The following is a 22,928-nucleotide window of genomic DNA, read 5'->3' as shown; positions in this document are numbered from 1 at the left end:
ACAAAGTCATCCTACTTGTTGCTCTCTTCTATTTTTCTCTTTGAAGAGAAACTTTGCAATGGTTTGTCATACAGTGTTGTCCTCCAGTTTATTTAAATCTCTTCACCAGCTTTCAATGATTATGCTTTTATATTTGGGCATGATGTAATTCACCCATGTTCTACTTCAAAAGTGTTCAAATATTTTCCTAACAACAAAAATTTATTTTATCAATGATTTACGAAAAAAGTGGAAAGAAAATGAATCTTTGTTTTTTCTTCTTTTACCTTCTGTTTAACAAAGTTTGCTTTTTAGGTAAAACATAAATGATTAAATTTTCTCTCAGATTCAATTCTACCATTTTTTAAAGAGAAAGTTATTTTGTGTTTATAGAATTTTATTAAACAAAACCAATCCCTACATCCATTTTAAAGAAGTATTTTTCTCAGCCATGTGGCCAAAGATATTTCAATTGTTTACAGTTACCTTCGCATTTGCAATTGTCATTGTGCACACAAGTGCCAATTCATGGTAAAGTGAATTTTTTTCGTGGTCTGCATTAAAATGATAAAATTAAGGACAATGTAGTGTATGAATATGAGTCAATGTAAGGTTATAAACTAGTGGTTCTTAGAATAGACTCTCCTTTATTCTTATATAACAGTCTTTTGAGTTAAAGAGGTTATGACTCTGGCTCTGTTAAACCAGAAAGGAATTTATTGAGGAATCCAGGTTTGTCTGGCTCCAAAGCTCCAGTGTCTTTCTCCATTGTACCTTCTTTGCCCGTCCTATTTCTAAACTGTATTGAATTCCCCTGCTACAGCACTTGTCCTTTTTTATTTTAAATTTTAGTTGTGAGGATATCTTATTTCCTTAGGCTTCAGGATGCCTGAATTCAGGGCAGTGAATGAATCTACTTTCTATCCTTCATAATATCTTGCACAGTGCCTTACATATATTAGAAACTCAAATATGTAGTGACTGAATTAATTAACTTAGCAAATTATTAATATTTAGAACTCTCAATAGTAATTCTGACACTTTTATGCAGTATTTTAAACACCTAGATTTAGTTGTCTTTTTATTTTATTACTGCTTTTGGGTAAGGGAGGGGCAAAAACAAGTTAAGAAGCTACTCTTGTTTATACATTTTTGCTTTTTTTGGACTTAGATCTCCCACACAAGTGAATAATTCATCAGTGAAACCCCTAAGAGAACGCATCCATAAGTCAATGCAAGAGAAAAAAAATAAGGTATAGTTTAATGTACTGTCATAAAAATGGTTTTATTTATAGAAGAAATATAGAAACCTGAACTGGATATTATAAATATACATTGTACATGGAACAATAGGAATTAAATGGAAAATGAGTTATGATACTGACATATAGAAACTTTCCTTTTATACAGTCTTGGCTAATTAGTCTTTGGCTTATTCCATTTGCTGGACCTAAAATAAGGAAAGGAATAAGCACTTGCTATTGTAAGTGTTCAATAAATATCTATTCAGTGAATGAAGGGGAAAATAAGACATGATTTTCACATTTACATTTCTCACATTTTAAAGTGAATCTTGAGAGACTATATAAATTCCATTTTGTTCCTGTCTGAAAACATTATGGCAGAATATCATTAATTGTAGATTAAGACAAGAAGAACATTTCACATTGTTTATTGACTAGACCTATTCTTTATATTTTTATATCTTTACTTGATTTGAACTAAGTTTTCCTGTCCTCATTTCAAACATTTGTGCCTGTAAGGAGCCAATAATATGTTTTTTAAGTGTTTAAAATTTTCTTGGTCTTATTTTTCAAAAAGAAACTTGGTCTTAACTCATTCGGCATACATTTATTGAGCATCTACTATGTGCTAGATATAGATACTCTTCTATGGTTGGAAATTCATTCATTTGTTCAACAAAATTTTCATGTAAAATTTACAATTACCTTAAATTATCAAACAGTTATTCATCTTGATACAACTTTGAGAACTCTATTTTGTATGCTCTTTATATTCCCATTTGGAAAGTTAGTCCCAATTAGCAGAACTCTTAGTTATCATCTGTTTTATATCCAAAACCCATTTAGTTTATATTAATAAGTCTTGTCTTTCTTTTGGTTATTTTTAGTTGTCAGTACTTAATACCTGTGGAATACATCAAAGTGTTTTATACAATTTTTCTATGAGTAAAATTTGTTAATCCTTTGTTATATTACATAAGTACTTATAGTCAAGGCATAAGATCTTTTTAAAAAAAATCCATTCTTTGGACTTTATTATAACCAGAAATGTAATGTGTAAATTCTTTAATTTTTTTCCCTGCTATGGATACTGACAAACTTTAATATTTTCATTTAAAGATCATTGGGATAATACCTTTTAGTTCCATCCATGTCATTGCAAATGGCAAGATTTCATTTTTTTCTTGATGGCTGAGTAATATTCCATCGTATATATATATACCACATCTTCTTTATCCATTCATCTGTTGATGGACATCTGGGATCTTTTCATAGTTTGAACTAGAGGGTCTTATGCTAAGTGAAATAAATCAATGAGAGAAAGACAATTATCATATTATTTCACTCATGTGTGGAATTTAAGAAACAAAACAGAGGAGCATAGAGGAAGGGAGGGAAAAGTAAAACAAGACGTAATCAGAGAGGGAGACAAACATAAGAGACTCTTAACCATAGGAAATAAACTGAGGGTTGCTGGAGGTGAGGGGGATGGGAGAATAGGGTAATGGGGTGATGGGCATTAAGGAGGGCACATGATGTAATGAGCACTGGGTGTTATATGCAACTGATGGATCACTGAACTCTACCTTCTGAAACTAATAATACATTATATGTTAATTGAATTTAAATTTAAAAAGATCATTGGGGTATTTTGTTAGAATTAAGTAAATCAAAATGAAAAAGTCTATTTGAAGAATAAGAAGGTTGTTTTTCTTTTTTTTAGAAACTACTAAGAGTCAGCTAATTACCGTAAAATGTATAGACTAGAAAGTTTTGGGAAGTAGAGGAGAGATTGTCTAATACAGTCTCATTTATAGATGTGGAGACCAAAATCCTGAGAAAACACCTTATCCAAGATCTCATAACTACGATGAAATGTTTTATGCCAGTGTGCAAAGCCATGGTTAAATACTAATGAGATTATAATTACATTGCTTCCGTTACCTAATAGTGGAGCTGGCTTAGTCTACTTGGCTCTGACACTAAAATGGCAATAGAGAGAGGAAGGAATTTGTGTTTATGATTGTATTTTACTGTACAGTGGTCTTTATAAAAGCAAAGTGTGAAAATAATTGGTTTAGCCAGGTATACAGCTGAACCATAGTCAGCTAAAGTATTTTGTTGGAATAACAAAAAATGTTACTAATACTTACTACTAAGTAACTATGGAAAAGTAGTTTAACAGCTTTTTGTCGTATTATCTGGTTACTTTTGCTCTTTTTGCATATAGTTCTTTTTTTAGTCATGGAAAGATTATATGATCTACACTTGAAATAGTGTCTTGGAAAGAGCACTTCAAAAATAGAAAATATTAGGGAGGGGGACCTGGGTGGCTCAGTCGTTAAGCATCTGCCTTCAGCTCAGGTCATGATCTCAGGATCCTGGGATTGAGCCCCGCATTGGGCTCCCTGCTCTGCGGGAAGCCTGCTTCTCCCTCTCCCACTCCCCCTGCTTGTGTTCCCTCTCTTGCTCTCTCTCTGTCAAAAAATAAATAAAATCTTTAAAAAAAAAATATTAGGGAACTTAGAATTTTGATGTTGTAGATGGTAATTGTGAAGTATCCATGTCATTATTATATGGGGCAAATTAACTTTTCTTAGATTTTAGTTTCTCATTTATAAATAAAAACAGATACCCCTCTGATCACAAAATCTTGTAAAACCATATTCATTTTAAGTCCTCGAGTTTTATTTCCTACTATTGATTATTAGGAAACTTGTCCATGATGGTCAAATAAACTCCCTTGTGATAGAAATCAGAAGGTTCTTCCGGAACCTTCATGGTTTTGATAGGAACCTTTAGAGAATGTTTACATCCCATTCCCCACACCCCCCATTCCAAGCAGTTTATATAAGTATCCTCATACCTCTTTCTTTTTTAAAATTTTTTTAAATTAACATATAATGTATTATTTGTTTCAGGGGTACAGGTCTGTGATTCATCAGGCTTACACAATTCACAGCACTCACCATAGCACATACCCTCCCCAATGTCCATCACCCAGCCACCCCATCCCTCCTACCCCCCTCCACTTGAGCAACCCTCAGTTTGTTTCCTGAGATTAAGAGTCTCTTATGGTTTGTTTCCCTCTCTGGTTCATCTTGTTTCATTTTTCTCTCCCTTCCCCTATGATCCTCTTTCTTGTTTCTCAAATTCCTCATATCAGTGAGGTCATATGATACTTGTCTTTCTCTGATAGACTTATTTCGCTTAGCATAATACTCTCTAGCTCCATCACATCGTTGCAAATGTCAAGATTTCATTTTTTGATGGCTGCATAATATTCCATTGTATGTGTGTGTGTGTGTGTGTACACACACACACACACACCACATCTTCTTTATCCATTCATCTGTTGATGGACATCTAGGCTGTTTCCATAGTTTGGCTATTGTCTCATACCTCTTTCTTAAAAGATTTTCAAGAAGATACCTCCTTATATCCCTATAAATTAATTAGGTTTATTCCTTTCAGTTTGCACATTGGGCACAACTGGAAAGTCACATATACAGGTCTTTTCTTTATTCTGAGTCTAATGTTTTTGCCCATATACATACAATTATACATAGAATAATCAGGATTAATTAATTAAGTAACTTAAGTGAACTGATCAGGAAAATACTGGATCTTTAAAACATGGTGTAGCTGGGACAGTGAAAATTAGGGCTCAGGTAGTGTGAAAAATAGACTGGCTATAACTCTGGTACCTTTGTAAGCAGTCAGGCAGTCCAATGCTTATGGTGTTAGAAAATTCTTAATTAGATATCCAAGTTTAACGTTTAGAGTCTTAGAAAACTCTGAGTATATCCAAATTAAAGTGGTAGATTGAGCTTGACTCATAGAATTTCTCTCCCCTTAAAATGTCTATAAAATAGTAACAACTAGCAAAAACATTCACCAAGAACAAACAATGAAGAATAATGCAATTAGATACAATAACTTCAAAAATGATGGCCAAGGAAAGAAAAGATTTCGGAGGGAAGAGGCACAGCATGACTTAGTGACTTAATATAGCCCCAGTCCCTGGATACTCTACAAGTGGGTTGACAAATCCTGAGAATTATCACTAATACTTGCCAAACTGAGGAGCCACCTAAGTGTGTGTATTCTTTTTTTTTTTTTCCCCTTGTCAGAGAAATAGTAGAAGTGGCAATTAGATAGTAATGTGGCTTAAATGTGAAAAATGAACCCTGGAACTTATACACTTACACAAATGAAGCCTCCAATGTCACATAATGAAATGGGGAAGTTATCCAAATGATCCCCTTCCATTTGAATGAGATATAGTGGCTAAGTAGAGGGAGTAAACCTTTTTTTTTTTTTTTTTTTGAAGATTTTATTTATTTATTTGAGAGAGAGAGAATGAGAGAGAGCACATGAGAGGGGGGAGGGCCAGAGGGAGAAGCAGACTCCCTGCCGAGCAGGGAGCCCGATGCGGGACTCGATCCAGGGACTCCAGGGTCATGACCTGAGCCGAAGGCAGTTGCTTAACCAACTGAGCCACCCAGGCGCCCCGGGAGTAAACCTTCTTATAGTACATATAATGTATAATAAACTCTTAGGAGAGAGTGTAGAACCCAGAAATATTTTCAAACTCTTTCCTCGGCTGAATGCTACTTCTGCCTCCACCACTCCTCAGGCTACTGAAAAATGAGGGCTAACAGAAAGTATGCAGCCTTCAAAATGTAACTGAGGAGAAAATAAAATGCTCTCAGATAAGGAGGGAACAGAATCAAGAAATCACTCACAGACGTGGAGGCTTCTGAGTTGAACTAGGATATAGTAGGTCATGGCAGAATATCATTTCTGCTATAATAACAAAATAAAAAGCAGATAAATAGGTGAGAATATATTTTAAAGACATAAGAAAGCTGTGTAAGCAAAGCAGTTTAAGTAAACTAAAAATCAGAGGGGGGTAAAGTCCTGAGGTGAGCAGCTTATTATCGGCTGCTTTCTTCCCTGGGATTATTTACCAGTTTTAGGTATGAGCCAAGGATTGATGCTGGCCCACGTGAAAGTCCTCTAACTGAGGGAAAGAGGAACCAACAAATATTGTGGGTATCTTGAGGTGCTGGCAACAATTTGGAAACTTCAGGAGCCCTGAATTCACAGTTATTTTTACCTATTGCACATATGCTGGATTTTGAAACTGAGTGGGAGGCTAAGAAGCTTCAATTTGGTAAACTAAAATCACCTATGCTCTTGAGATAGCTAGAATACAAGGCTCTGCTTGAGGAGTGGGATCTGCCTTCAACACATGGCTGTCTCCTTTCACATATTTGTCATATTCGGAAATGAAGTAAGATGGGAAGCCAAAGAGCATAATGTAAAAACCTCTGAAGGGCAGACTGAATCCTCCAGACTTTTAGGTCCGAGACGATAGAAATCCACAAAGTTCTTGACTGAAAGCCTGGGAGGGTCATTCCCAAGGAAGAGATAAAAACCAGAAGTCAAAATGTAATTGATGACAAGTGCAACCTAGCTCTTAGTCAGCTCAGTCCCTGACTGCATTGAGGTTATCAGCCCTTTGCTGTCTGCTTAATAGAAACAAAGGAAACCCTTCTAGATAGAAGAAGGTTCTTCATCTGGAGCCTCTACAGTTTCTTTATACACAGTGTCCAACATGAAATAAAATATACTGGACATGAAAAGAGATAGGAAGATTTGTCTTTTAATTAAGATAGAAAACCAATAATAGTGGCAGACTTACAAAAATCCAGGTATTTGAATTAGCTGATGAGGAATTAAAAATTTTTCAACATGTAAAAGTAATTATAGGAGAAGACAGGCAAAATGGATGAAAAATTGGGGAATTCCAGCAGAGAATTAAAATCTGTAAAACTGTATAGATATTCCAGAACTGTAAAAACTTATCTGAAATTAAGAACTCATTACATGAGCTTAATAGTAAACTGGACAGAGCATTAGGTGGCAAACCTGGACTTGAAGATGGGTCATTAGAAAAATTAGAAAAAGTCTAACATGTGCCTAATTAGAGTCCCAGAATGAGAGGAGAAAATAGGAAAGAAATGGTATCTCTAGAGGATATAATGATTGTAATTTTTTTCCAAAGCTTAATTGGTTCTTTTACATCAGGTGGTAGAAGACATAGGGAACAGATGTGAGGTCTTTTTTACTAATATAAAGTTGCATATGGGTTCCAATATTACAGACCCAGCAAACAAAAAATGTCCTAGAGTCCTTTGAGAATCCATTTGCAGCACATAAAAGTGCCACAGGGTGGGGCACCTGGGTGGCTCCGTTGGTTAAGCATCTGCCTTCGAGGGTGCCTGGGTGGCTCAGATGGTTAAGCGTCTGCCTTCGGCTCAGGTCATGATCCCAGGGTCCTGGGATCGAGTCCCGCATCGGGCTCCCTGCTCCTCGGGAGCCTGCTTCTCCCTCTGCCTCTCTCTCTCTCTCTCTGTCTCTCATGAATAAATAAATAAAATCTTAAAAAAAAAAAAAAAGCATCTGCCTTCGACTCAGGTCATGATCCCAGGGTCCTGGGATTGAGCCCCACATCAGGCTCCCTGCTCAGCGGCAAGTCTGCTTCTCCCTCTCCCTCTACACACCCTCCACCCCCCGGCTCGTGTGCGCGCTCTTGCTTTATCTCAAATAAATAAATAAAATCTTTAAAAAAAAAAGTGCCACAGGGTATAGATGATAAAGCTTTGTTCTAGAATAGTGCTCTCCAGTAGAACTTTCTATGGAAATGTTCTGTGTGCTAACACACAAGCATTTGAAATGTGGCCATTGCAACTGAGGCAGTGGATTTTTAATTTTATTTAATTTTAATTGATGAACGACATGTGGCTAGCATATTAAAACAGTTGCAGTTCTGGTAGATTAGAGATACCTACAAAAGGAATAATGGGAGACCAATGAGTAGAGGAAATGGTGCTCTGTGTGAGATGAGAATAAGATTTAAATAGGCAGAGAGAATGGAAGAGAGACTTCCAGGCGGAGCAAATAACCTGATGAAAGTATTAGATTATATCACTTGTATAGACTATATATTGGGTAGTTGTACAAAATAAGTGAATAAATAGTGTGGGTCAAGTTTAAGGAAAATATGGCTTTTGTGGTTTTAAGGAACAGTTATTTTTTGTAGGGCTTATTGTAAGGATATATGTATGAGAACCTGAGAAAGGTGGACTATTTAAGAACTTTAAAGGGCCAGTGGATATAATGGGGCTTAAGGATTCAGCTGCATGATTCTCAGTACGTAAATGTGATTTAAGTTTTCTCTGTGTATATGCATCTCTCTTGTTCTTTACCAAATGGTTTCACCACTCTGTTGAACAGAGTAGAGTTTACTTTGTACATGTTTTTCTGTCTCAAAGCTTTTGTCCTCGGGGTGATTTAGCTGTTCTTTGCCAGTCTACTTCTCTCATTTCTGTATCATATGGTTTTCTTTCTCTCTATTAAAGAGTAGAATCCATTCTGTAAATCCTTTTTTCTTCCTCCAAGCCTTTGCTTACTCATGTCTGTGTTCCCTCATACCTTCCTCTTGCATATATCTGTTATAGTCTTAAAATTTTACTTAATTCATTCATTCAGCAAATATGTATCAAATGCCTCCTGGGCTATGTCCTAGGCACTGGAGATACATCAGTGAACAAAACAGGCAAAACGCCTGCCCTCTTGGACAAGTCTTCCCCAGGTATTTGTGGGGCTGGGGTACAAGAATTTAAACAGAAGTCCTTGGCCCATCCCTACACCCCCTTTCAACCCTTGTTCTGTTCCACACCCTTAGGGATACTCCACCAAGAGGTGTGCACACTCTATTCCCCATAACCCTCACCATAAATAGTCAGCCCTTGAGCCTAGAGGAAGAGGCCAGTGCAAGTCCAGTAAGGAGGGGAGGGCCACAGGAAGGCTGGAGCAGGTCACCACCAGTTGCCAAACTAAGGGTTTTGTTCGTGGAGCTTACATTTTAGTTGGGAGAGGCAAATAATGAACAAAATGAACAAGTGAATTATGTGGAACATTAGAAGGTGCTGTGGAGTGAAATAAAGCTGGGGAAGGGAGTTAGGACAGTATGTTCCTGTGTGTGTGTTTTGGTTTTAGATAGGATGCTCAGTAGAGGTCTCTGAGAAGGTGACATTTAGCAAAGACTTTAAGAGAGTGAGCAGCTTTTTTCATTATAATGGATATGGGATGTTTTTATTAGACTGAACTAAAGTTGAATTCATTGGGCTGAAATAATGAAGTTGGTATTTATTGAGTACCTACTAAGTGTCAAGTGTTATATTAGACATTTTATATCCTTCATCCCAATTAATCCTTGTTCAATTCTAGAAGGCATCATTTTCTAGATCTTATAGTTAGTAAGTAAAAGAGCAAGGATTTGTATTCAGGTATAAGACTTCAAAGACTTTATGCTGTTTACAAAGAGTAAATAAAGGCATAGTAATTATAGTGAAGAGTCATAAAAAAAGTAATGCTACATTTAGGTTGAAAAAATTATCTTTCTGCGATTTAACAAAATAAATGAAATTTCACTGATGAAGAAATGGATTATTTGATGTATTTATAATCCATATACTATGAAGGGTAGCAAATCTGTTCTTTTGAAAAGATAATAATGTAAGAATGAAAAGATAAATTTAGAATATTTATTTTCAGTTCCATATTTAATAAGTATGTTGAGAATAATCTCCTTTTTCAAACTTGTTGATATATTTATCAGCCTAATGGGGCTTAGCACTTTCATTATCTTATTAATGTAGCTAACTCCAGGAAAGACTGTGACTTTACAGTATTTTGACTCATTTGTTTTAATTTAACTGGAGTCAGGCTTTCCTATGTGAAGTACTATTTTCCTCAAACTGGGAACCTACTAATAATTCCAATTTAAAAAGAGCTTGTGGCAAAAGGACTTTTCCAATTCTTGGCAAGTTTGAAGTTCATTGCAATTTTACTGTGGATAGAAATCTTTCCAAAGGGGGGAAATCACTCTACAAAGGAAAATGTTCAATCCTTTTCTCTCATGTGACTTGAACGTAAAATGATTTTAACAGCCATGTATGAATCTGGACATTATTCTTAGTTGTTTAGTACTTCAAAAGCACTTTCAAGAGGGAATTGTTTTGCTTGTTTGTGATTCCAAATCAAATACACAGAGAGATTTGGAAGATTTGCAACAGGAAGTAATCTCGGTGCTATGTAGCCACTAATCCTGTGCGAAAAATTCAACTTTTATGAACAAAGGAAAAGCAATCTCTGTTAAGTTATAAATAAAAGCCAGTGCAGCTTCTATTGTTTTAATAACTAAAATGAAGATGCTGATTATAAGTTCAGTTTTTGAGTTGCATTCCTAGAATAATTTTAGAGCTGGCCTGGTCCTGAGGAATCTAATTTAACAGATTTCTTACTCTACAGAAAAACTGTTTTCAGAGATATTATTACATTAATTAATTGCATGGTATCTACATGGATCTCTAGAACATATATAGCCCTTTCAAATTTTTAACTTTATTTAATTCTGACAGTTCTGTGAGATAAATATTATTCCCATTTATGTGTGGATAAGTGAGAGAGGTTCAGAGGTTTACCCAAAATCATTTAGTTTATAAGTGATAAGGCCAGTATTAGAATGCAGGTCTTTTAACTGCAAATCTGCTGCCTTTTCCATCACATCATTGTCTTTTTGTGCTGATCTTTTTAGCCAGATATCACATTGTTGGCTGCAGTCAGGTTCATGATCAATGAAAATCTCTAGGCCTTTTTCATATGTTGCTTTTAAGTCAGGTTTTCCTCACCCTCATCTGTAACTGATATTTTGAACTTAAATACAGGACTTTGTTTACCCTCACTCATTTGCATCTTATTGTTTTCTACTTATGGTTCTAGCTTTCTGACATCTTTTCAATCTTGAGTCTGTTATCCAATTTATTATTTCTTCCAGCTGTGTGTCAACAGCAGATTTTATAAGTGGAATGTCTTTGTAATCTCTTTAGTATTCTATGTGCGTATAATTGGAATTAATAAGTCATAACTGATAAAAAATGATTTTTGTACAGGGCAGGGAAGAGAAAACTCATATATAATCTTTTACAAAAAGAAAAAAATACCTTCAATGTAACTACTCAGTTATTTCTTTTTTTTGCTGAATAAATTTTGGAATTTAGTTAATACTGGTGTACAATTTTTATGAACAATTATCAGTAACAACAAAAAGTCTCTTGCAACAATATAGGTGGTTATTGATAAAAACTATGAACAGGGTGTTAAATTAGGAAAGAAAGGAGTGCAAGAGACATAACAAAAGGCTAATGAGCAAGCTTGAATTTGATAGGTATAAATTCAAGGTACATAGGTACAAAATATAAGAATTAAAAATTATAACCAGGAATCCTGGAGAAATTTTATTTTTTAAATAGAATTAGCATAAATCTGAAAAATTTGAATGACTGTAAAATATTTGTGGGCAGTAAAGTTGAGGGGTGAGTTAATTATACATTTGTCAAACACACAGAATGTACAACACCGAGAGTGAACCTTAATGGAAATTATGAACTTTGGGATAATGATGTACCATGCATTTGAGCACCTGAAAGATATCAATGATAAATAACCCTCCTTCAATTTCCTTGTTCTTCAAGTGAGGTAAAATTAAAATATTTAAGGTTTTAATATGCCATGCAAACAGGGGCAGCTAGTCAATTACATGCATATTTACAAATAACAAGAGTTTTACTACAGGGGATGGAAATTTTAAGCTCTTTTCTCCACAAGTAACTCAATTCTGACTACTCTTGTAGTGCTACATTCCCAGTAAAGAGAGGGTTATTAATTTGATTGATGAAAAATCAGTGATTGGACCACAGTGAGTACTGGACATTCCTTATTTTGTCTTAATAGGAGTGAAACAGAAAATGGCTATTTAGAAAGTTCTGAATCACACTTATACTGACTTTGTGTGTTTAATTGCACTGTTTTGTTTCTTATTTTAAAGAGTACGTGACCCTAAAGTATGTGGGTCTTTAGATCAATTACTTTTACAATACCACCCAAGTCTTTTTGTATCACTAACTTTCATCTTCAATCATTTTCAAAGCTCTCAGAAAAACAATTTGAGGTAAATGTAATAAATTATAAGATAGAAATTTTCAATGTCAAGGTATGCTATTATTTTAGTATTATAGTAATATACATTTTTTTGCTTTTTAAAAAATTTTATTATGTTATGTTAATCACCATACATTACATCATTAGTTTTTGATGTAGTGTTCCATGATTCATTGTTTGTGTATAACACCCAGTGCTCCATTCAATATGTGCCCTCTTTAATACCCATCACCAGGCTAGCCCATCCCCCCACCCCCCTCCCCTCTAGAACCCTCAGTTTGTTTCTCAGAGTCCATAGTCTCTCATGGTTTGTCTCCCCCTCCGATTTCCCCCCTTCATTTTTCCCTTCCTACTATCTTCTTTTTTTAACATATAATGTATTGTTTGTTTCAGAGGTACAGGTCTGTGATTCAACAGTCTTACACAATTCACAGTGCTCACCATAGCACATACCCTCCCCAATGTCTATCACCCAGGCACCCCATGCCTCCCACCACCCACCACTCCAGCAACCCTCAGTTTGTTTCCTGAGATTAAGAATTCCTCATATCAGTGAGATCATATGATACATGTCTTTCGCTGATTGACTTATTTCGCTCAGCATAATACCCTCCAGTTCCATCCACATCATTGCAAATGGCAAGATTTCGGGGTTTTTTGATGGCTGCATAATATTCCATTGTATATATATACCACATCTTCTTTATCCATTCGTCTGTTGATGGACATCTTGGCTCTTTCCACAGTTTGGCTATTGTGGACATTGCTGCTATAAACATCAGGGTGCACATACCCCTTCGGATCTCTACATTTGTATCTTTGGGGTAAATGCCCGGTAGTGCAATTGCTGGGTCATAGGGTAGCTCTATTTTCAACTTTTTGAGGAACCTCCATACTGTTTTCCAGAGTGGCTGCCCCAGCTTGCATTCCCACCAACAGTGTAGGAGGGTTTCCCTTTCTCCACATCCCTGCCAACATCTGTCGTTTCCTGACTTGTTAATTTTATTTATTTATTTATTTATTAAAGATTTTATTTATTTATTTGACAGAGAGAGAGATAGCGAGAGCAGGAACACAAGCAGGGGGAGTGGGAGAGGGAGAAGCAGGCTTCCCGCCGAGCAGGGAGCCCGATGTGGGACTCAGTCCCAGGACCCTGGAATCATGACCTGAGCCGAAGGCAGACGCTTAATGACTGAGCCACCCAGGCACCCCTGACTTGTTAATTTTAGCCATTCTGACTGGTGTGAGGTGGTATCTCATTGAGGTTTTGGTTTGGATTTCCCTGATGCCGAGCGATGTTGAGCACTTTTTCATGTGTCTGTTGGCCATTTGGATGTCTTCTTTGGAAAAATGTCTGTTCATGTCTTCTGCCCATTTCTTGACTGGATTGTTTATTCTTTGGGTGTTGAGTTTAATAAGTTCTTTATAGATTTTCGATACTAGCCCTTTATCTGATACGTCATTTGCAAATATCTTCTCCCATTCTGTCGGGTGTCTTTGGTTTGGTTGACTGTTTCTTTTGATGTGCAAAAGCTTTTTATCTTGATGAAGTCCCAATAGTCCATTTTTGCCCTTGCTTCCCTTGCCTTTGGCGATGTTTCTAGGAAGAAGTTGCTGCGGCTGAGGTTGAAGAGGTTACTGCCTGTGTTCTCCTCTAGGATTTTGATGGACTCCTGTCTCACATTGAGGTCTTTCAACCATTTGGAGTCTATTTTTGTGTGTGGTGTAAGGAAATGGTCCAGTTTCATTCTTCTGCATGTGGCTATGCAATTTTCCCAACACCATTTGTTGAAGAGACTGTCTTTTTTCCATTGGACATTCTTTCCTGCTTTGTCAAAGATTAGTTGACCATAGAGTTGAGGGTCCATTTCTGGGCTCTCTATTCTGTTCCATTGATCTGTGTGTCTGTTTTCCTGCCAGTACCATACTGACTTGATGATGACAGCTTTGTAATAGAGCTTGAAGTCTGGCATTGTGATGCCACCAGCTTTGCTTTTCTTTTTCAACATTCCTCTGGCTATTTGAGGTCTTTTCTGGTTCCATACAAATTTTAGGATTATTTGTTCCATTTCTTTGAAAAAAGTGGATGGTATTTTGATGGGGATTGTATTGAATGTGTAGATTGCTCTAGGTAGCATTGACATCTTCACAATATTTGTTCTTCCAATCCCTGAGCATGGAACGTTTTTCCATTTCTTTGTGTCTTCCTCAATTTCTTTCATGAGTATTTTATAGTTTTCTGAGTACAGATTCTTTACCTCTTTGGTTAGATTTATTCCTAGGTATCTTATGGTTTTGGGTGCCATTGTAAATGGGATCGACTCCTTAATTTCTTTTTCTTCTGTCTTGTTGGTGGTGTATAGGAATGCCACTGATTTCTGTGCATTGATTTTATATCCTGCCACTTTACTGAATTCCTGTATGAGTTCTAGCAGTTTTGGGATGGAGTCTTGGGTTTTCCACATAAAGTATCATATCATCTGCAAAGAGTGAGAGTTTGACTTCTTCTTTGCTGATTTGGATGCCTTTGATTTCTTTTTGTTGTCTGATTTCTGTGGCTAGGACTTCTAATACTATGTTGAATAGCAGTGGTGATAGTGGACATCCCTGCTGTGTTCCTGACTTTAGGGGGAAAGCTCTGTTTTTCCCCATTGAGAATGATATTTGCTGTGGGTTTTTCATAGATGGCTTTTATGATATTGAGGTATGTACCCTCTATCCCTATACTCTGAAGAGTTTTGATCAAGAAAGGATGCTGTACTTTGTCAAACCCTTTTCTGCATCTACTGAGAGGATCATGTGGTTCTTGTTCTTTCTTTTGGACGTAAGTATCCTAAGATTACCATTGAACTGTTGTGGTTCTTATGCTTTGATATTTTTATAAATAATATATTTTATGGTGAATAAAGTGGTTAACTATTTCCTTTCACATCTGAATCCATTCTCAGTATTTTAAGAATCCATTGCCTTGCAATTCTGGTTTTCTGAAATTACCCTACTGTCACTGAGGCTCACGAATTTCTCTATAGGAGACCTGAGAGAGGAAATCTTTGTAAGGAGGGCTATGACACTTGTTTTATGACTGTATTTGCAAGGAAAGGTTTTACTTAGATGTTTGTCAAAAATTACTAAAAATAACACAGCTTTCTAAGGAAATGTTTATTTTTGCTGACCATGAGATTGAGAAAACATCAATTTTCTGTCCTAAATAATATAATTATTGTATTTTTTTTTTAAAGATTTTTTATTTATTTATTTGAGACAGAGAGAATGAGAGACAGAGAGCATGAGAGGGAGGAGGGTCAGAGGGAGAAGCAGACTCCCTGCCGAGCAGGGAGCCCGATGCGGGACTCGATCCCGGGACTCCAGGATCATGACCTGAGCCGAAGGCAGTCGCTTAACCAACTGAGCCACCCAGGCGCCCTAATTATTGTATTTTTATTTAGAATGTTCTATGGGGGCTGCTGATAAAGATTTTGTGGTGGGATGCTCAAGTTCTCCAAGCCACTCCCAGGTGCATTCACTATCTGGGTACCATGAAAGTGATCCTAGCCAGCCACTTAGCATTCATTTGCCTTCATGGTCTTACCATACTCTTTATGTATGTCATTATGGACAATAAGTTTATAATTCTCTCTAAGCAGTCACTCTGGTGAAATGAAAGAAATGTTGTGTAATGTCACAGATAATAATAATGATGATAATAATAATAAAGATAACGTCAACAGTGCTGGTTTTGCAGATAGCAATAAAAGGTTTGTGATAATGTTATTACAGTAACGACGTGATATAGTATAAACTTTACAGAGTTCATTTTATTAACAAAATTTATTTTAATAACTTTATCATTTGCTTTAATTCTGTTTTTATGGAATTAATAAAGTCCAGAAAGGTCTAGTTAAAACCTTTGGTTATATTTTAGGGCATCTCATGATGGAAACTGTATAATAGTAGTTGTATTCATAGAGAGTCAAGAAGATATTGTGTTGTAGTCCATCATCCATAATCAAGAGCTTACTCTCTTATACTTTTTATTTTTTTTATATTTTATTTTATTTTTATTTTTATTTTTTTTTAAAGATTTTATTTATTTATTTGAGACAGAATGAGATACAGAGAGCATGAGAGGGAGGAGGGTCAGAGGGAGAAGCAGACTCCTTGCCGAGCAAGGAGCCCAATGCGGGACTCGATCCCGGGACTCCAGGATCATGACCTGAGCCGAAGGCAGTCGCCCAACCAACTGAGCCACCCAGGCGCCCACTCTCTTATACTTTTTAAAATAGTTTTTGGTCGAATCATGGAACACTACATCAAAAGCTAATGATGAAATGTATGGTTACTAACATAACATAATAAAATAAAAAAAATAAATAAAACCAAACATAAAAAAAAATAGTTTTTGATCTTTAACATTTTCAAATTTTTTTCAATTTTGTGAATTTTTGTGCTTAAAATAGAAGATATCAAATTCCAATTGTCTAAATTTTCAAGGAAATTAAACATAATTTTTAGTGATCTGGGAACTGGAGCCAGAAGGATATAGAACTTGATACCAGAAGAATATAAAACTTGTCATCCTGGAAACACTTGCTTTTTTTTTTTTTTTTTTTAAGATTTATTTATTCATTTGAGAGAGAGAAAAAGAGAACAGGTGAGAGCGAAAGCATGGGGGAGGGGCAGAGGTAAAGGGAAAAGGAGAGAAACAGACTCCCTGCTGCCTTGGAGCCTGACCTGGAGCTCAATCTCAAGACCCTGAGATCATGCCTTGAGCTGAAATCAAGAGTTGGGCAGTTAACCAATTGAGCCACCCAGGCGCCCCGTGGAAACACTAGCTTTTATGAAGCAACTGGATTAACCTAATTTCTTTTAAACTGTAGTCTGTGGATTTCACTGCCATTTACTTTGCTAACATCTAAGTTGGTTAATGCAATGACCCCTCTGAATGTATAACATAATATTTAAGTATTGAATATGAAATATAAAATTATGTTGTTTCAGACTTTATGAACAACGTATTATCAATCAGTATTTTGTAAGTAATTTCAACATAATATAGTTATGCTTTGAAGTGTTAAATTTTTGAATTGTTGAGGTCTTCTTTATTTATTCATTTATCTGAAATTTAAACATCTACTTCTGAAAAGGATTTGACATCTCAATTTGAAGATATCTCTCCATGATAACTGAATGTCATTACACATCAGCTGTAATTATTGAAATTTGCATTATCCATATAGATTACTTTGTTCTGAAATTAATTTATATCCCTAAAACGGCCACTGGTTTTATGTTTGTAGAATACATTTCCAAAACTACTTTTTTGACATCCTTTTTTGTGGTTAAGAATTAAATTTAGCTTTCTGATTTTCTCCTACTTATGATCTTTGAAGATAAATGCAAAAGTTTATTTTGAATATTTGACCATTAAATCACTTGGTCAAATCTTCCTAGAATGGTATATTTGAATTGTCTTTATTATTTTCCTAAATATGGAAGTAGTCACATATTCTGGAGTCTAAAATTGATTTTTCTAAACTGTTAAAAAGTATAACAAGTGTGTGTAAAGCAGGTATTACTGAAAAGAACAAAAATGCTAGTGTAACAATGGATGAGTTTGTAAACTATGAAACATCAAGGGTTAAGTTTCCAATGAATAATGGAATTTTTAAGGGAAATTTTATATCTTGATTACCATAGAGTATATTTCTATCTGGATGAAAAAAATCAAAATAAATCAAATAAAATAAATTGCATACTTTCTTCTTTCTTCCTGTTACTAGATGAAACAAATCTTAATTAGATCCCAGTTTGCTTGTACTTATAAAGATGACTGCACAATAAGCAAGGATAAGTGGAATGATGTTAATTCAGCATCCAAGCCTTTGTATGTACTTCACATGGAAAATGACCTTTCTGGTAATTGAGCTTTTTTGAGTAATTAAATAACTATTTAATTCTAGTATATTAATTGTTTTTTTAAAGATTTTATTTATTTATTTGAGAGAGAGACAAAGAAAGCGCGCACGCACACGAGAGAGAGCATGAACAGTGGGGGGGCAGAGGGAAAAGCCAGCTCCCCCTTGAGCAGGGAGCCAGTGTGTTGGCTTGATCCCAGGGCACTGGGGTCATGATCTGAGCAGAAGGCAGATGTTTAACTGACTGAGCCACCCAGGCACCCCAAATTGGTTTTAACTTAAGTAAAACGAGATTTTGTTTTACAGAGTATGAAATGTGAAATGTAAAGGTTTATATTTTTAAGACCTGGGTTTATTTAAAAAGTTAAATCTAGGTACACATCTAAGGAGGAATAGGACACAGTTTGATTTAACTAAATGTACTTAAGAAATAACTTGTAGCATTTAAGGATTAAGTGTCATGCATTCAAAGAAAGTAAATATTTGTTGTTTGCAGGGATAAAAAAATGATATGGTAAAATGAAAAGTAGTGTGCTAGTAATGTAGCTGTATTTGTTAATCATGTGACTTACAGCATTATGTGATTGCAAATAAAATTTTTGAATATTCTTTAGCAATTTTTGAAGTTTACTGTAAAATTTTCACATGTAATTCTAAATATTATGTAATTTCTTTCCTCTTTTCATCTTGCATAACAGAAGGTATAAATTCATCTGTTGGAAGGCCAACAATTGGAACAAGTTCTGGAAATGTTCATCTGGACAGAAGTAAAAGTGAAAAACTAACAAGAAAATCAAGTAGTCAGACAGGAAATAAAAGCTCAAAAAGGAAACAGGTGGATTTAGATGATAAAAATGATCTCTGTGATAATGGAAATGAACCACCTCAACATAAAAATGTTAAGATACCTGAGACATCAAACAATTTCCAGAATAAATTGTGTGGCAAAGTAGCCAGAGTAGCAAAAAACAAGTGTACAGCCAAGGACAAATTGATTACTGGCCAGACAAAGTTAACTCAATTTTTTAGACTATGAATTTGTTTTTTATGTGCTTTAGATTTCTGTATATATTAAACTATTCACCAAAGCCATTTACTTAATTTTTAAGAGAGCAAGGTATAAGTTATGAATCTTTATTATATTGGTCTGAAGTGTATATAAGGTTAGTATGTTAAGCATTTACAAAATACTAGTAAGTCGTAATTATGCAGAATATTCACATAGTTTAATGCACAGATCAAGCATATCATTTAGGCTACAGATATATGTTAATAGCTGCTTTCTTTTAAAACAGACATTTAAAATAATACAAGTCATAGTAATGTTAAGGGCTTTTTCCCCGACAGACAATTACATGATCTTGTTTTCTTCAGAAAAGATGATGTGGTCCAACAGGTTTCAGACTTGCCAACAAGGTCGATAGACTCTTCCCAGCATGCACCTGAGCACTGGAGGAAAAAAAAGTTTAAATTGTTTAAAGCACTATTATTATCACACAAAATTTATTAGAAAATAAGGGAATGGATCTAATATAGCTAATTCTGAATAAATCAAAATTACAGTAACTCTTAAATGCCTTTTAATCCCACATCTTTGGCAGGAGTCACTTAATTGAACCATGGTCTTATTTGATTTTCTTAAGATTGGATCCAAATCCAGTTAAACTCAGAGTTCTATTTTTACGGTATCAAGATATAAGAATTGAATTTTAAAAAAACTACTCACTGTCAAAATCTCTCCTTCCTATAGGAAATTTAGCTGAGTTTTCTTCATCCCCAATTTCTCTCTTTTCTTGTGTTGATTCAGTATTCTGAACTCCATTCTCAGCTGGAAAAGCTACAGATCCTTTTAGTGCAAGATAAGGTTTTATAGCCAGATTCAGTGGCAGACCATTATTTAAGAAATTATGTTTGGAGCCTGTGTTCTGTAAAGAAAAGGTTGATTTGTGTTTTAGCTGTCTTACTGGTAATAGAACTATAATGTATTTGTATAATATTCTCATTGATCAATTTAAAGATGCTCTGCACTGTTTTGACTCTAAAAATACATTAGATACAAATTTTTGGGAAAAAAATCTTTTGGATAAGAAGTGTTGTCCAGAGTAGAAGAACAACATGGTATGTATGAAATTTCATCAGTTGTCCTAAAGAATAGTGTGACTGTTTATATATACTTCTGTTTATAAAAGTATCAATTTTACTTTCAAAAGTATCATAAAAATCATTCAAATTTCCATTGAAGAAAGGATAAGTCACATTGCCACTCACCTTTGAATTTTTGTTTTCCTCATCACTCGTGAAACTGTTCTCATCATTTTTATATTGTTCCAGAGAAGGAGCAACAACTGATTTTTGTGGAGTATCTTCCTTCTGAAAGGCTTTCCCCAGCCGGAATGTATTAAATACCATGTCATCTTCTAAATTTCTTATGGACTTGGATGCTGAAAGTAAAATGCCTTGAGAAAACAGAGAAAAAGTTAGTATTAACAGGTAGGAAGAGAGACTCATTTTTGCCATTCTTAGTTTGATGTTTGCATAGAGTCAAGTAAGGATTTGTAAAATGAAGAAAAATTTCTCAGTCAACCTACTTTGTAGGTGATTCCTACCTTTATATATTTTCCAACTTGAATAGAAAGCACTTCAAAGATGTAGACTTTCATCCTTTTAGAAATGGCTCATCAGATAGAGGCTAACCTCTTGTACAGCTGCTAATACCTACATTGTGTTGGTTTCAGTGGCATATTGTTTATTTTGAGTGCGAATTTTCTCAGAATCTGATTAAGATCCTTGGTAGAATGCTTTCTGTCGAGTAGATTATAGTCTCTTGAAAATGGATTGTTATTAAGGAAGACCATAGGACACCAGGCTCTCCATATTCTTATTGTTTTCTTTTGTATATTTTCTGATTAAGTATGATATTAAAACTAAAGTTATATTATTTAAAGTTGATAAGGATAAAAGTGTTATTTACTTTTAATCCTGATTAAATCGAAATAATCTTCAAAAAGGATTTTCTTTCATAAATGCTCAGTTTATTCTTTGGTGATTAAAGTATATATGCCTGTCAGTGTGAACAAAAAGTCATTCATGATATATCAAAAATTGTCCTGTCAGGTGTGTTTTATCTCTGCATTTACAAAAGGATATTATTGACATTTATTAATGATTTAACAATTAATGAATAAGAAGTCCATGAAGAGAATATTCATGTGTTCATAAATATCAATTTTGGATGAATATGTTGTATGATTCTTAATTAAACATTTCACAATAATTTCTCATTTTGACCCCCCAAGTAAGATAATACATTCTTGTAATTGTCTTCGGGTACATATGTGCAAAAATTTTTCTAGAGTATATTCCCAGGTATGGAATTTCTGAGTCATGGAATATATATGTTCAGCTTTACATATGCTAAAATGTTTACAGAATAGTAGTAGCCAATTTAAGCTCCCACCAGCGAGGTTTGACAGTTCCCGTTGCTCCATGTCCTAACCAATACTTGGGTATCTATTGTCCTTTTGTATTTCTCTGATTCCCAAAGAAGTTGAGTGTCTTTTCATATGTTTATGAGCCATTTATCATTCCTCTTATATAAAATGCCCTTTAAAAAAAATCTTTGTCCATTTTCTTTTTGTTTGTCTTTTTCATATTGATTTATGGGAGTTCTTTATATATCTTGGATATTATTCTTTGTTAGTTATATGTGTTTTAAATATTTTTTCCCACTTTGTGACTTGTCTTCTCAACCCCTTTATGGTGTCTTTTGGTGAACCAAACTGCTAAATTTTATTGTTTAAATTTCTTTTTTTTTTTCTCTTGATGATTAGTATTTTCAACATGTTATCATTTAGAAATTTTTTCCCAACCATTTGATGTTTACATTTAAATTCTTAATTCATCTGAAATTTTGTGTATGATGTAGAATAGAGATACAATTTTACTTTTTCCAAATGTCCTCACACATTTCATGAATAATTCATCCTGACTCCACTAATCTGCACTGACTTCTCTGCGGTATATCAGCTTTCTGTGTACATGTGGGTCTCTTTTTGAACTCTTATTTCACTTGCCAAATCTTCAGTCTTAATTGTTATAATTTTAAAATAATTTTTGATACCTGGTAGGTCAGGTTTTCCAGCCCCCTGTTCACCCATCAGTTTTTCTTCTACAGCAGTTCCTTGACTATTCTTGTCCATTTTTTTCATATAAATCTTAATATCAGCTTTTCAAGTTCTGTGAACAACTTTGGTGGGATTTTGAAGGCAATAGTATCGATTCTATAGATTAATTTTGGAGGGCAATTGACACTTTTAAGATAATTCATTTTCTTATGCATAAACATGGTACTTTTCCATATTTATTTAGATTTTTAATCTTTTAATAACATTTACTATTTTCTTCATAAAGTTCTTACATATTTTTTGTTGAAAGTTATAATTCTTTATAATTATAATTAAGCTATTTTAGTTACTGTAAATGGTATCTTTAAAAAATTTACCTTTTCTAACATTATTGCTGGCTGTACATGTGCAGTTGGCTTTTGTGTAGTGCTCTTATATACAAAATACTTTCTAAATTCTTTTTAATTCCAAATAGTTTGTAAGTGTATTAATTCTTTTGGGTTTTCCATAAAGACAATTGATATAAATAATAAGATAATGGCATTTTATTTTCTCCTTCCAAGTCCTTCTATATTCGTGTGTGTGTCTGTCTG

General features: G+C 34.7%; 2 protein-coding genes across 3 annotated transcripts in view; one reads left to right on the top strand and one right to left on the bottom strand.

Annotated features, from left to right (window-relative positions):
* PARPBP (PARP1 binding protein) overlaps positions 1 to 19,265 on the top strand; it is a 65,726-nt gene extending 46,461 nt beyond the window's left edge. For both annotated transcript variants that reach the window (XM_034987716.1, XM_034987717.1), the window contains 3 exons: positions 1,151 to 1,232; positions 18,077 to 18,212; positions 18,910 to 19,265. In XM_034987716.1, coding sequence (XP_034843607.1) covers positions 1,151 to 1,232; positions 18,077 to 18,212; positions 18,910 to 19,247 — 556 coding nt within the window. In that variant the 3' untranslated portion in view covers positions 19,248 to 19,265. The remainder of the gene's footprint in view (positions 1 to 1,150; positions 1,233 to 18,076; positions 18,213 to 18,909) is intronic.
* A 321-nt stretch (positions 19,266 to 19,586) lies between these two features.
* Positions 19,587 to 20,791, bottom strand: PMCH (pro-melanin concentrating hormone). The gene is made up of 3 exons (XM_034987722.1): positions 20,480 to 20,791; positions 19,938 to 20,136; positions 19,587 to 19,660 (listed from the first exon to the last, which is right to left on the bottom strand). The coding sequence occupies exons 1-3, from the start codon at positions 20,726 to 20,728 to the stop codon at positions 19,611 to 19,613; spliced, it is 498 nt and encodes a 165-aa protein (XP_034843613.1). The 5' UTR covers positions 20,729 to 20,791; the 3' UTR covers positions 19,587 to 19,610.
* Between the last annotated feature and the right edge of the window lie 2,137 nt (positions 20,792 to 22,928).

The sequence above is a fragment of the Mirounga leonina genome, unplaced genomic scaffold (genome assembly GCF_011800145.1).
Source record: "Mirounga leonina isolate KUSES-001 unplaced genomic scaffold, KU_Mleo_1.0 Mir_418, whole genome shotgun sequence".
Lineage (NCBI taxonomy): Eukaryota > Metazoa > Chordata > Mammalia > Carnivora > Phocidae > Mirounga > Mirounga leonina.
The sequence above is the reverse complement of the archived record's forward strand: the minus strand, read 5'-3'. Positions and strand labels throughout refer to the sequence as shown.